At 48.1% G+C, this 15,763-nt stretch overlaps 1 protein-coding gene across 3 annotated transcripts in view; it reads right to left on the bottom strand.

Moving 5' to 3' along the window:
- Positions 1–15,763, bottom strand: part of ZCCHC24 (zinc finger CCHC-type containing 24) — a 59,474-nt gene that overhangs the window by 32,025 nt on the left and 11,686 nt on the right. The window contains exons 2-4 of one of the 3 annotated variants that reach the window (XR_012133141.1): positions 15,219–15,419; positions 10,943–14,876; positions 9,187–10,717 (exon numbers count right to left, since the gene is read on the bottom strand). Coding sequence is in view for 2 of the 3 variants with exons in the window: in XM_073240732.1 (XP_073096833.1) it covers positions 14,637–14,876; positions 15,219–15,419 (441 nt within the window). In the remaining variant the exon portion in view is untranslated. Of the gene's footprint in view, positions 1–9,186; positions 14,877–15,218; positions 15,420–15,763 lie in introns of those variants that run through there. The other 2 variants (XM_073240732.1, XM_073240731.1) reach the window with 2 other exon arrangements.

Raw genomic sequence — 15,763 nt, 5'->3', positions numbered from 1 at the left:
AGTCCTCCACGTTGTTATAAAGGGCAGCTGGAGGGTTCATCAAGGTCAGCTTCAGCCTCCTGGGAGGTCTGTAATAAAGAAAGGCCCCAGGCATGGGGAGTCAGAAGCCTGGGGTCCTCACCATCATTAGCTTGCTGTGTGGCCTTAGACAAGTCAGCTGGCTTCTCTAGGTCAAAATGGTCTAAGGCCCAGGCTGGACAGAGAACCTCTGGGCATCCCTTTGAGTCTCCTGATCTCATGCAACATGGCCACACATTTAAGGGGATGGAGCCCCTGGCATCCATCACTGGCTTGTTCCCAGTCAATCAGGAAGTTCCTTCTTATGTCTAACCTGAAATATTCCATCTACTGTTTCAGCCCTTGGCTTTCCTGCATAAAGACAGAGACTACCTGGGTGCAAATGTCCTTTACTTGTTCAAAGAAAATCCCCAGCCCTCCCGCACCCTGGCTGAGGGCAACCCTTCTCCCCTACCCTTGTTGTAGGTCTGACTGGCTCAGCTGCACTCTCCCAAATTTTGGGGTGGTTTCATCAGGGGCCGCGAGAGTGACAGAGGCTGTCAGAGCCTCTGTCCAACTGTTTTAGTTTAGCTCACAACTCCTAAGCAGACTAGTGGCTCAGTGGTACTGCTGGGCCAGCATGTTTACTCCAAGGAGATGGGAATTTCCAGACAAGAACGTCTGTCAGGCTATGGAAAGAAGACCCAAGACGCAGCCTCTGGAATGGGGAAGGAGCAGCCCAGATACTCCTTAGACCAGTTTCCCAAATTCTAATATACCCATGAGTCACCTGGGGGCTTCTGCAAATGCAGGTTCTGAGTTCTGATTCAGCAGGTCTGGGGTGGGCACCAAGTTCCTGCATTTCTGACAAACTCCTGGTGATGGTTCACAGACCACACTTTGAGAAGCAAGCCTTTAGATGTGCATAAATAAAATTTTTTTATTCCTCAGAACCCCTTTGTTCAGCTTGGCCTACAATTCGCTCCAGCTCAATGGGCTCATGAGATGCACACGGCAGCTGGGAGGGGCAGGTAGGGCACCTGTCTCTGGGTCTGCTGCAAAGAAGAGACACAGGTGCAGCAAGGACAAAGGGCTTGTTCAAGGTTACCCCCCTGGCTACTCTCCCTCTTCTCAGGTTGGTTAGAATCACATGCCTTGGCAACGAAAGGCCTTACCCAGAGACTCCCTGTTCTGCCTCCACCCAAGTCTGGAGACAGAGGCTGGTTCCTCTGCCCTGAGGCCTATCAGAGGTTTCTGGGGAGCCCTCCCTGAACCGTGATTTGGTTCCCAGTAGGCTGAGTTGGTGAAACAGGGGGTTAGGAATCAGCCCAGTGCAGAGCCAGGCTCATGAGGCTCAAATCCCAGTCATGACCTTGGCTCCTGTGTGACCCTGGGAGAATTCCTTGGCAGCTCTGATGTGCAAGGACTCAGCATGGCCTCTCGGCACACAGAGGGTACTCAGCCAACACTGGCTCCCTGCCTCCTTTCCTTCCCCACACCCAACTGAGTCTTATTCATTTCTTCCTTCCTTTCCCACAAATTTATGACAGCACTACCTCTGAAGAAAGACTGCCTAGGATGGCATCTGACCTGTGTGACCCTGAACAAATCACTTACCCTCTCTGCATCTCAGTTTCCTGCTCCATGCAGTGGGGAAATGAGAGTGCCCTGCCCAGAGGGCTGTGGTAAGGATAAGTCAATACATGAAAAGTGCTTAGAGCAGTGCCTGGCACACAGCGGCCACCCAGCAAGGGTTAGCTACTGTGCTATTAGCACCATGTCCACATGATGGTCCCGGCTCCGCACAGGTGCCATGGCAGACACCGGGGGATCCAAGTAGCACACATTTGCTGTGCATTCACTACATGCTAGGCACTGTGCTGGCGATTTCATGGACTTCCTGTCCCAACCCCACCCCTGCCCATGATCATACTCAGAATACAAAATACTAAGGTGCTTGTGTGAGGGCCTTTGGGAACACAGAGAAGGGAGTGACTGGCGGATGTGGAGAGCCCAGGCCTATGGGAGGAGGGGATGCACGGCCCTCTTTGAGTTTCATACTCCCCAGCAAGACCAGAGGAGCTTAGGCTTCTGTTGGCTTTTACCCCTTGTCACCATGCTCACTTCCTTGGGGACACCTCCTCCCCCTTTCCTACATCTGCCGCCCTATTTCTCCACAGTCTAAACCCTAAAATGGGGGTACAGGGACCTTGGGGAAGAGAGCCCAGCTTTTAAAGGCAGGCCAAGGCAATGGTATCAAGTCCTCAAACCCAGAGGCTGAGCCACCTCCTGCCCCTGACAAAGCTACAGGGTGCAGGAGGGACCCGAATGCAGTCTCCATCCTGGGACACCACCCAGGATGTAGTAGGAAGGGAAACCACTGCCACCACAAATACATCCCCAAGACCCCTGGGCAGAAGGCGGGGCCAGGGCAGCCCTCTGGCTCACACCCAGCTCCAGAGGCTGATACACTCTTCCCCGCTCACCACTGATCATTTTGGTAAACTCTCTGCGAGGACCTGCTATACGCAGGGCCTGTGCTTGGCTGCTCACTGGGTGCTGGGCAGACAGGACAGCTTCACAGCTTTCAATGTACATTTGCCTCTGGATCTCACAGCAGCCCTGAGGGTGGGCTTCACTGCAGACACTGTTTCAAGGATTCTGGTGGCATGGGGGCTCAAGGGCAGGGTTGACTTGGTCAAGGTTGAACAGCTACTAAGCAGAGGCCTGGCCCAGAGCTCAGGTCTTCTGACCCCAAAGCCAATGCCCACTCTTCCAGCCAACCAGACACAGACCCTGCCTGGGATGAGCCCTCTGGGGTGTGCCAAGATGATCAATCCCAGGCTAGGCAGGGCTCAGTAAGACAGGGTAGGAGTAAGCACAGAGTGGCATAGGGGTTTGCTCCACAGGAGAGGGCACGTTTGGGCTGGCCTTGGAGACAGTTGAGAAAAGGAGACTGAATTACTAGCTGAGAGCATGACACAGGCAAAGTCCTGGGGTGTAAGAAGGCTCAGCTGAACTCAAATGGCAAACAACTGGGAACCACCTCCTGGAGCCCAGGCTGGGGCCACACAATGATGGGGCATTCTCTGTCTTCCAGGGACTAGATGGGGAGGCAGGACAGTAAGAGGCCATCAAAGGCCTTAGAACCAGGTCCTGCATTGGCTTGCTGGTCATGAAAAGTGGGGTTCAGAGAGCACAGCCTATAGGCCAGTGATGGGCCGTGAAAGGGGGCAGAAGGAAGCAATTAGGGAAAGGCACTGCAGGGCCAGGGGACAGGCATAGGCGAGGGCACAGAGGCTAGCGAGCCCCAGGTGTGAGTGTGGTCAAGTGGCCTGGCTGGGCGGGGGCAGGGAAAGGGAAAGATGGGCGTCAGTGCCTGCTGTGTCCCAGGCTGCTTCTCATCTACATCATGTCAACCCTGGGAAGCCAGGCTCGTGAGTCTCACTCACACTGAGGGCAGATAAGGCCCCAGGAGGCCCAGCAACCACACACAGAATACTAACAAGAGCTGGGTTTGCTGAATGCTGTGGGACGCCAAGCACCGCGCTGGCTGCTTTGCCCACACATTTCCCACAAACATCCTGCAAGGTGGCATGAGCCCATCTTTCCAGATGCCAGGGTGAAGTTACACAATCTGCACAAGGACACACAGCCGGGACAGAGCAGAAGCGAAGTCTAAGCCCAGCTCAGTGAGACTTGTCTGCTCTGCATTCTCCCGCCCTCAGAGGTTGAGGGGGCCAAGGCATGACCCAGCCAGGACCTCCCACGGGGCCTGCAAAACCACCCTGAGCTACTCCAGGAGGAAAACGAGCTGTGTGAGAAGTGCAGGGCAAGAGCCTGGCACACGAGAGGCCGTGGGTCGGGGCCCTGCTCCCAGGCTCCGCCAGCCCCTCTGTCCCTCAGGATAAAGACAGCGAGGCCAAGTGACAAGGTGAGATTCCTGGGGGCTCCGAGTCACCATCTGATGTTCATTAAAAGGAGAACTGGCAGCTAAGGATGTGAAACTGGCCTTCTCAGGCTTTCCTGCCAGGCTCAGGGCTGCAGGAAGGATGTACCAGTGAGTGGCCGTCGCATGAGCACCCACGCCCTTTGCCCACCTCTCCATGCACCCCCCTGCAGCTGCTCCCGCCTGTCTGGGCCCGGGCAAGCACTTGGTGGATCCATGCCTCTGCCTGGGCCAGAAGGGAGCTGACAGCCCACAGGTGGGTGCAGGGCTCTCCACCGTGTCCCATCACCTTCCTCCTGAACACCTACCTGCATAGAGATGAGCCTGTGCCTTCTCACCCCTCAAGCCAACCTGGGTGACCCAATGTCACAAGAGCCTGTCCTGCCTCATCCCTAGGCTCCTGAGAAAGCTCAGCCTCATCACACAGCCTCCCCGCAGCCCATCCCCTGGGCAATGCCCGTGTGGGATGAGGGTGGGATGGGAGGACCAGCACCTCTATGATGGCCCCCCAGCCATGAAGCACCTTCTCAGACCTCTGGAACTTCTTCCTGAACCAGTATGAAACCTCTGAGCCAAGGCATGATAGTAAGAGCAGTCACAGCGCAGTCGCAACGGCCACCAGAGTGTGTACAAGGTGCCAGGCTCTCTGTTAAGCCTTCCAGATAAAGTAACTCATTTTCCCTCACAACATCCCATGAAGTAGGTTTTTATTAGCTTCATCTTACAGAAGAGGAAACTGAGGCCTACAGACATTGAATTAATTTTCCAAAGGTGCATGGCTAGCATGAAGCATGCTGGGTGTTGACCTCAGACTCTAGGGGCCAGGCTCAGAACCACCACATCACAAGGAAACGGCCACGGAAGAGACCCTGGGCTTGGGGTACTTCCTCAGCGTCAGCACCTGTGCCAAACAGCAGGCACCACACTGTTCCTCATCAACACCCATGCCAGCTGACATTCCCCGAGTGCCCGCGACATTCCAGGGGCTGTGCCAAGTGCTGGAACATCACAGCCCAGGCCCTGTGGCCATCAAATGGCCCCAAGTTCCAGAGGAACCCCTGAAATACCTACTATGTAGACACACAGGCCACCTGCCCTGGGCCAGGCCTTCCTCACGGAATCATGTAATGACGCTGCTTCTCTTTCCTCCCTTCTTCTCTTCCCTGCCTCCTTCCTTTCTTCCCCCTCTAGCCCGTCCTCCCTCTGCTGGGCCTCCATAACATGGAAGCCTGTGAGAAAACCTGTTTCCCCACCAGGACACTAGCAGCTCTGAACTAATCAATGGTCCCAGGCCCAAGGGTCCGCAGGTCAAGCCCAGCACACCCTGAGTCCCTCTCTCTGCCTGTCCCCTCCCCAGGTTCCAGCCACTCAGGCCCCAGAGGAAAGTCAGGCCTGCAGGGAGGTCAGGGCTGGAATGGGGGTTTGGAAACCCCAGGAAGAGATCAGACATGGGCTGGTGGCCACAGCTTTCCCGGCTCTTTCATGTACCCCACAGGACCTGCTCTGCTCTGGCCTGGGGTGAGGTGCAATGGCTGGGGGCCCAGAGCTGCAGAGACTGGGCTGAGAGGAAGGGGGCCTGGCCAGCCTCTGCATTCCCCTTGCCTCCTGCCCCTCCCCTCAGCAAGACCCTGAAACTATTTCCATCCTGCCTCTAAGGTTTCAGCTGTTCTAGGATTTGATTCTCTCCCTGCTCTATTTTTCTTCTTTTGCAATCTCCAAGAAACCCAAGCTGCCAGATGGGTGGGGGCGATGATTGTTTTCTGTCTGACATCTGGATTTCATTAGCAGCCCCAGGCATGCTGACTCAGGAATGGCAGCTCCCCTGGGTTCAGGCCCTCCCCAGACCCCTCACTGTGGCTGGTTGGTCCTTAGCTGGACACATGCACATGGAGGGCACAGGTGACGACATCCCTCAGGCCTCCCTAAAAGGAGTAACCAGCTCCCCGAGAATGTCCTGGGAGTGGGCGGAAGCTGAAGGCTTAGAGACTTGCTGCTCTCAGCTCAGCGCCTGAAGGGGGCAGCCAGGCTGGGCGTGGCTCGTCCTGACTGCCATGAGGGTGGCCTGAAGGCTTAGAGAAGGGACACGGGGTCCTAGCTGTACTGCCCCCATCCACTCCCCAGCTTCTGTTTCTACCAAGGTGCTGAGTGGGCCATCAAAGCAGGGAGCCCTGCATGACTCCAAATTGCAGATATGTTTTGCAGATGAGGAAAGGTGGTCCAGAGAGGTTAAGTGACTTGTCTAAGGTAGCACAGCTGGTAAATAGTTAACTTTGGTCTTTGGGCGATAAATTTGAAGCTGTTTCCTTTGACCTCAACAAGATATCCCTTAACTAACATCAGGGTCCTTATTGTTGGCTTATGGACCCTCAAAACTGTCTAGCTCTAAAGAAACAGTAGTAGCTGGAGTTTTCATGACTAACATCAGAGAGGCCCACGGTGGCCACCCAATCTAAAGCAGCCACCAGACACTCTTAGGGTCACATTATCACTACTGTGGGCCCCTTCCCTCAAACAAAAAGTTATTAAAAATGATATTTTGCAACTGTACTGGTATAAACAAATATCCATTTTTTCATTTTTATTATATTTTCTCTTCCCTCTCTGAATTTTCATTATTCTTATGTGTATTTTTCTTTTAATTTTAAAATAAATAAAAATTAAAACATTTTTGTGGGCCTCTAAAAGAATCATGGGCCCTCAACACTGTGCCTGCTGTTCCTCCTACTAGAGAGTCAGTCTGACACTCTACGAAAGCCTCCCTATTCTGCAGAGCACTTTTTGCTCTCTGATATCTCCACAGTTTCTTTTTGATTTGTGCTTATTGCCTGGCTTCACCAACTAGAACATAAACTCCAAGAGAGTGGGAACTTTTCCAGGTTTGTTCACTGTGATTCATGTGCTTGGCACATAGTAGCTGCTTGATAACTATTTGTTGAATGAATAAGTGAAGGAGAGCCTATTTTTTCAGGCAGATATATTTGTATCCCAGTATACTAGCACCCTATTTGTCCAGATGGCCACCTCTATGACATCTTATCCCTTTCCTCTTCATCTGCCTGTCACCATGCTCCTTAGATGATATTTTCTCATAGTGTCAGGAATTTGTCCCCTCACCTTCAACCTTTGCTCACCTTTGCCTTAAATCTGGTCTTATCATCTACCCATGTTCCTGGACTGGTTTCATCTGCAGTCTTGCCTCCTCCAGCCTGACCTCCAACCTGCCACAGTGTAATCTTTCAAAATGCCAATATGAGCATGTCACCTAAAACCCTTGGATGGCTTCTCCCTGCCCTCCAGATAAAGTCCAAGTTTGTGCAGCCTGGCACGCAAGCCCTTCACCACCTGCTGCAACCACACCTACCACTCCTCCCCTCAGGCACCCAAAGTGCCAGCAGTCACCAAGGGCTTATGGTTCCCGGAAAGCATACTCTTGCTATTTACATGTTTGCTTGGAAGCCTCCCCACGCCATATCCAGACTCCTCCTCTCTGAGGCCTACCATGAAGCCCCAGGTTGAGCTAGTCTCTCAGTGCAAACCTCAGCTGTTGCCCTGATCACACTCTATAGCCAGTAGTGTTTCTGTCTATCCCACTGAGGACATGGTTAGGGCTTTATCTAGCATAGGCCTGGTACACAGTAGGAGCTCAGGAAGGGTGAAGTGATTGTGTCCTGTGTATGGATGTGGCACCAAGTCAAGCCCCCATTACAAACACACATACCCATGCAGACAAGTACAGCTGTCTCAGAGTGAGACACTGACACTCAGGTCTTCACAGTTCTGCCATGTCAGTGTGCAAGGCCAGTGTTAGATGCATACATCATTCTGCAGGTAGGCCCAGCAGAAAGCATGACTCTCCTACAGTCAGCTGGGATTTTTTGTAGCCATCAGAGCTGGCAGTCAGAACCCTCCACCCCCAACCCTGACTGCACTAGGGCACTAGACCCTGGGACTAAATCAGGAATGTAATCTACCAGACACATCAACCTGGCCAGACCAGGCATGATTTGGCCTCTGTCACCATTGTCCTTGTCTCTATTTCCTGCACCCTATTTTTTTAAAGAACCATGATTTTCTGAGAAGGACAGTAGAGGTCAAACTCTGGATGCTAAGGCAGATAGTAGAACCTAATTTAAAAAGCAAGGGCTCTGGAATCAGGAAGGCCTGAGTTCCAATTCTAGATTTTCTGTTCATTGGCTCTGTGGCCTTAGGCAAGTCACTTAACTTCTCTGAGCCTCAGTTTTATCATCTGGCGATTGACCCAATAGATTTTTTGAGATAATTAAATGAGCTAATGCATACCACATATTAAGCTGAGTGGTAAAGTCAATGCTTAGAGACTATTATTATTGTTGTTAATAATATTATTACCCTTGAACTGGAAGCCTGGCATACTGTGGGGAGAACAGCAGGATGTTTTTCAAGAACTGAATGGTAGACATTCTTGACTCTTGGGCTTTCTTGGGCCAATGCTGACACTGATTGGAGATGGACCCTGGCCCAGGCATAGCTTCACCCCACAAAGAGGGGATGCCATTCAAGAACACTGGAAATTGATCTTCAGCATCTTCTGCCTCTGCTTTTGAGGTTCCCAGTTTTTCTGTAATGTTCAATCCCCCTTGTACTGCCCCTGGGACCCATGAGAAGTGCCATCTTTCTGATAAACTCAATTCTGGATACCTCTCTCTACCCTTAAGGTTGGAAAAGAATCAGTTAATAGGTCACCATCCCCTGGTTCCTGTGTCCTACCACTCCAGCCACTGGCAGTGAATGTTTTAACAGGATTTTCACTGCTGCCTTCCTCAGAGCCTGGGGCTTCCTGGGCAGCTTCAGGGCCTAGGCAGGGCTGATCCAGGGTTATGCACATTCCATCCCCAATTAGACCATTTAAGATTTGAAAAGTATTTAGGTCATTTAAAAATCATTCCACAAAAAAAGAAAAGAGCAGAAAAAAATATTCAAAGAAATAATGGCTGAAAAGTTCCCAAATTTATGAAAAACTTTAATCAATGCAGCCAAGCAGCTCAACAGACTCCAAGTAACACAAAATGAATACATCATAGCAAAATTGCTGAAAGCTATAACAAGGAAAAAATCTTGAAAGTGGCAAGAGAAAAATGATATGTTACTTAGAATGAAATTCTAATAATATTAACAACTGACTTCTCATCGCAAATAATGGAGGCCAGATGACAGTGGGATAACATATTAAATGTGTTCAAAATGGTGGGGGTGGGGGTGGGCTGTCAGCCAAGAATTTTATACCCAGCAAAGCTATCTCTACAAACTGAAAGTGAGAGAAAGACATTCCCAGATAAACAGAATTCATTTCTAGCACACCAACCTTTCAAGAATTACTAAAGGAAGTTCTTTAGGCTAAAAGCAAGTGAACCCAGACAATAGTACACGTCCACATGAAAAAACAAGGAGCCCTGTAAAGTGATTATGTAACTGTAAAAGAGTGTAAGTGCATATTTCTTTTCCTTTCTTCTCTTAGCTGGTTTTAAAAGCAATTGTATAAAACAGTATGTGTATAATTGTATTATTTGTGCTATAATATATAACAGCACACAGGAGATGGTGGGGGAGCAAATCTGTCTGGGTTAGGAAATGATTTCAGGTGGTAACTTGAATCCACAGGAACAAATGAAGAGAACTGAAACTGGGAATTAAGAAGGCTAATATGAAAAAGCTATAGATATAAAATTGCTCTCCTTTCTTCTTTCAGCTTCTCTAAAACATATAAAATTACATGTTTTAAAATCTGCTTTATCTGATATTAACATAGCCAACTTTCTTATGGTTACTGTTTGTTGAATTATAGATATAATATGAATGACCATAATGCCACAAAATAGGGAAAAGAGAATAGAGCTATAAAGGAGTAACATTTCTGTATCTCATTGGAATTAAGTTAGTATAAATCTGAAGCAGATTCTGATGAGTTAAGATGTATAAAATAAACCCTAGGGCAGCCACTAAGGAAATAGCTAAAAAATAGTGAAAAAGGGCATTAAAGAAGTTAAAACATTATATTAGAAAATTATCACAGTATGAAAGGAGGTAATAGAGGAGGAACAGAAGAACAAAAGAAGATATGAGTAATTTAGAAAACAAGAAGTAGAATGGCAGAACTAAATCCAACTATATCAATAATAGCATGTATGAAAAAGCATGAATAATAGCATTATCAATATGCAAATGAGCTAAACCATCTAAACAAAAGGCAGGAATTTTCAGACTAGATAAAAAGTAAACCAGGATCCAAGATCCAGACTATATGCTGTCTACAGGAGATGCGCTTTAGATCCAAACATATTAATAGATTGAAAGTAAAAGGATGGAAAAAGATCTATCATACAAACAGTAACCGTAAGAAAGCTGGCTACAGTAATATCAGATAAAACAGATTTTAAAACAAAAATGGTACTGGAGATAAAGAGGGACATTTTATAATGGTAAAAGGATCGATCCATGGGAAAAATACAGCAACTGTAAACACAGGTGCAGCTAATAACAGAACACCAAAATACATGCAGCAAAAACTGACCAAATTAAACTAAAAAATGGCCAATTCAACAATAATAGATATTTCAATACCCTTACTTATAATACTGGATAGAAGAACTAGGGGAACATTAATAGAAACAGAAGACACAGACATTATAATTCAACTAGACCTAACAGACATCTATAGAACATTCCACCACAACAGCAGAATATCTTCTTCTCAAGAGCATATGAACTGTTCTCCGGGATAGCCCAAATGCTAGGCTATGAAGAAAAATACAATAAATTTAGAAGCATTGAAATAACACAAAGTATATTCTCTGACCACAATGAAATAAAATTAGAAATCATTTAAAAGATATATTTGGGAAACTCATGGATAGGTGGATATTAATCAATACACTCCTACATAACCAGTGGGTTAAAGAAGATATCATGAGAGAAATTTGAAAGTACCGTGTGATAAATGAAAATGAAGAAACAACATACCAAAACTTAAGGGATGCAGCTCAGAGGAAAAATTACAGGTGTAAACATCTACATAAAAAAGAAAAGAAAGATGTAAAATCAGTAACTTAACTTTCCACCTCAAGAAGCTGGAAAAAGAAAAGCAAACTAAACCTGAAGTAAGATGGAGGAAGAAGTAATAAAGATTAGAGTGAGAAATTGAAAGCAAGGACTCAAAGAGATATCTGTTTACCCATTTTCACAGCCGCATTATTCACAAAAACCAAAAAGTGGAAGCAATCCAGTTGACCATTGATGGATAAATAGATAAACAAAATGTGGTGCATATATACACATACAGATGAACACAGACACGATGGACTATAATTCAGCCTTTAAAAAGGAAGGTGATTCTGATACATGCTAAAACATGGATGAACTCTGAGGTCATTATGCTAACTGAAATAAGCCAGTCATACAGGGATAAATACTGTGTGACTCCACTTACATGAGGTACCTAGAGTCGTCAGATTCATAGAGACAGAAAGTAGAATGGTGGTTGCCAGGGGTTGGGGGAGGGAAAAATAGGGAGTTATTGCTTAATGGGTACAGAGTTTCAGTTTTGCAAGATATAAAGAGAGTTCTGTGGATGGAGGGTGGTGATGGTTGCACAACAGTGTGAATGTACTTAATGCCACTGAACGGTACATTTAAAAATGACCAAGGTGGTAAATTTTACATCATATGAATTTTACCACTAATTTTTAGAAAGATTAGAGTGGAAAGTAATGAAGTAGGGAATAGAAAATACAGGAAATCAACTAAACCAAAAGTTGGTTCCTTAAAAAACTGAACAAAATTGACAAAACTTTAGCTGAGTAACCAAGAAAAAAAAGAGCTCAAATTATATGAATCTGAAATGAAAGAGAGTGACATTATTACAGACCTTACAGAAATAAAAAGGATTATAAGAGAATATTAAGAACAACTGTATGCCAATAAATTAGATAACTTTAGATGAAATAGACAAATTCTGGAAATATACAACTATAGGAACTGACTCAAGAAAAAATAGAAAATCTGAATGGACCTATATAACGAATAGATTGAATTAGTGATTTTAAAAAATCTACCCACAAAAGAATGATCAATCTCTGATGGCTTCACAGGTGGATTCTACCAAACATTTAAAAGATTAATATTAAATACTCACAAACTGTTCTAGAAAATTGAACACGATGGAACACTTCCCAAATCATGGAACTGATAAATGTTATTACATCGATGAACACTGAAAACAATATGCTAAGCAAAATAATCCAGTGACCACATATTATATGATTCTATTTATATGGAATGTACAGAATAAGCAAATCTTTAGAGACAGGAAGTAGATTAGTGTTTGACAATCTAATTGGGGCTGACAATCCTTAGGGGTTGGGGATTAGCGAGTCATAGCTAAAGAGTATGAGGCTTCTTTTTGAGGTGACAAAAATGTCTGTAATTGATTGTGGTGACAGTTGCATGGCTCTGTGAATATACTAAAAATCATTGACTTGTACACTTCAAATGGGTAAAATATATGGTATGTGAATTGTCTCATTAAAGCTGTTAGCAAAAGCAGCATTCCACTTTTAAATATTATATATGCCAAGCTCTTACATAATATTTCATTTGAAACAAAGGTTTCCATGTTCCTTCATTCAGGAAAACTTGTACTGAGCACATGCTGTGTGCCATATCTTGGGCTGGCATGAAGATACAGAGATGAATCTAACCCAGCACATGCCCCTGGAACCTGTGGTCAGGTGAGGGATGGGGAGCATTCTATAATATTCCAGTCTTACAAAATAACTAGTACTTTTCCAGGTAGGTGCACTCTCCACTGTGACCCAGGGGAAAAAAAACAATGCTAGCCAGCAATTATTATGCACTTATGGGGTGCCAGGCATGTATTAAACATTTTCCATGCATTACTTCATCGAATCCTTCCAACAGTCCTATGTGTTAGTGTTCTCATTAGCCTCGTTTTACAGATGATGAAACTTTCATGAAAGGTAGGAGATCCGTGGGCCTACAGGAGTCACAAATAGAATCAGATTTGAGATGTAGTCAGAAGAGGGCCTCTACGAGCTCGAGGGCGAAACTGAGGCTCAATAGGCCATAGAAATCTGAGCCTGGCATGGGCATGGCATGGATGTAAAAGGAAGCAGAGCGCTAAGGTTCCAAGACCGGCATTCTCAGACACATTCTGCACTCTCTTCCACACTGCACCTGAGACTGTCTTTAACTGTAAAATATGGCTGTCACTCCTGCTTCCATCATAGTTAACAGCCCAGCACAAGATGAGTGAGCATGCTGTGTAATCCATATCAAGGAAGAAACAGGGTTAGCACTGTGCTGGTGAGAGGCACCGAGGCAGGGACCCTCTGCCCCCACAGTGAGAAGAGCACTGGCCCCGTCTGGAGAGAGCACAGTGTGTGCACACACACTCTAAAACACGCCTTCGCCATCTCTCCACCCCTGGCTCACCATCCGTTGCCTTTGCGTACTGGTCACCCTTTTACCAACAGCCTGCCAGCCCCACTCAAGCCCTCCCTCTCCTGGAAGCTCTCCCAGGCTGGAAGCCCAGCATGGGCACACCCGCTGGTGTCCGAGTTGTCATCTCCCTGCCGGGGTTAAAATCCCAGCCCTCCAATGACTGCCTCCATGATCCTGTATGAGTTCTTGACTCATGCAAAGCATCATGTAACAGGAGGCTAATAAGAGCACTGAACACAGTGGGTAGTTGTGAGCATCTAATGCAACAATGAGAGGGCAGCACGCAGCACAGAGCCTGCCTCCTCCTAAAATGGGGCTAAGTCCTGCCCTGCCCACTTCACAGGCAGGAGGCGATGCAGGGAAGTTTGTGAACTGTGAATTGCAGTGAATGACTGAGGGCTGAGGCCTCCTGTGCTGGGGGCTCACCTGGGGGAGGGGCACAAGGGGCTGCTGACTGGTGGGCCATGGGCACATCTCTGAGGAGCAACCAGATCCTCAGCTGTCCATTTGCCGCTTGTCCCACACAGAGAACCCTGGCGGGCAGGTGCCTTACCCTATGCTGAGATCTCCTGCCAAGGGCCCCTTGCTTCGTGTGTACATTGAGGGGCACACAGAGCCCACTGGCGTGCAGATCTGAAGAACAGCCAGCCAGCAGTGGGTTAGCTCCCACTGTTCAGGGCCCGGGGTTGGGGGAGGCTGAGACCACAGGTGTACATGAACCACCGGGGATCTTACTAAAACACAGGTCAGGGCTAGGCCTGAGATGCTGCATCTCTAACAAGCTCCCAGCAGCAATGATGCAGCTGTGCCCAGCCACTCTGTAAGTAGCAAGGACCTCAAGCAGGGCATGGCCACTTCTGAGAAGAGCCGTGAGCAACAAGCACATCTCGGCCTCCCAGTGGTCCTGATGAGACCCAGCCCCACCCAGCCCCACCCTTGGCTTCCAGCATTGGGAGGGTAAGACTTCATGGACTTTCTGGGTTTCCAGGATTCCATTTCCATTACATACATAAAATAAAAGTAGTACCACATTATAAAAACATTAGAAAATATGAAAAAATACTAGAAAAAATCACTGATAATCTTGTACTGCATGTAAACAACTTTAAACCTCTCTCCCCAGGATTTCAAGCCCTATCTGTCAGAGTCAGGGGTCATCTTGTGAGTGGGATATGGCCCCTGTGGCCCTGCCCTGTCATTGGTGAAAAGACTGGGTGAGAGCCGGTAGCTGCTCCCAACACACACCCTCAATCTCCTGGCCCCATCCCCACCCTGAGGGAGACATGCCATGGTCCCTTCGCCCAGACTTGTCCTGGAGGCACAAAGTTGGGGGCAGTAGGCAGCGGACAGTGTGCTGAGGAGGAAATGCTGCTGCAGAGGTGGGGTCTGGGGGGGTGCACATCTGGATCCCTGGCCCAGAGCCTGCATTCCTTCCCTGTGAGTGTGAGGAGATTGGGACTCAGAAGAGCTGAGGGGACCACTGGCCCCCACCCTGCCCCACCGTAACGGGGCCCACCCTAGCAGGAAGACTGGGGGGCTGGAAGACCCAGAACATTATTTGGAGCCTCCCACCCAGACTGCTGACTAGCCACTTCAGGCCCAGGCTGGGGCTGTCCCGTCTACACCAGCCAGCCTTGCCTCAGAAATGCCAGAGGAGACAAAAAGACAGGGACCAGAAGGCCATGGGGAAGGGACCCTGCTGGGTCTGCGTACCCACAGAAGCTGGTCCACAGGTCAGGAGAGGCCCCTCAGCCCCACCTGGGCTAGGCCGCCTTACCTGGGGGCAGTCCTTGATGTAGTGGCCTTTGTTAAAGCACAGGTGGCACAGGTAGTTGGGTGGGGGCCGCTTGCTAGGCTTGCGGCTCTCAGACGTGAGGGTCAGGTCGGAGAAGTGCTCGGTGAGGGAGCTGAGGCCATCTGCGATGTTGTTGAGGGAGCCGTAAGGTGAGGCCCCCTTGTACACACTGCTGCTCAGCGCCTGTGGGGACAGAGGCTGTGAGGGCTCTAGGAGCCTGGGTACACTCATTTGCAGCTGTGGCCTCAGGAATTCCCATGGGTGATACATGTATGCACACATGCGTGCACGCGCATGCACACACACACACACATACATATGTGAATTCCTACGGACCCTTCGGCTGCCCATGGGCTCTGGTCCCCTGGAGCCTGGATTCAAATCCTAATTCTAATTGTGTCCATACATAAGCCAATTAACCACTATGGCCCTCAGCGGCCCTGTTTGAGAAACAAGAATAACAGTAGCTACCTCCTAGGGTTTCTATGAAGCTAATATGAGGTCACAGACATAAAGCACTTTATCTC

This window comes from Manis javanica, chromosome 7 (genome assembly GCF_040802235.1).
Source record: "Manis javanica isolate MJ-LG chromosome 7, MJ_LKY, whole genome shotgun sequence".
NCBI lineage: Eukaryota > Metazoa > Chordata > Mammalia > Pholidota > Manidae > Manis > Manis javanica.
This window is presented reverse-complemented; position numbering and strand designations above follow the sequence as displayed.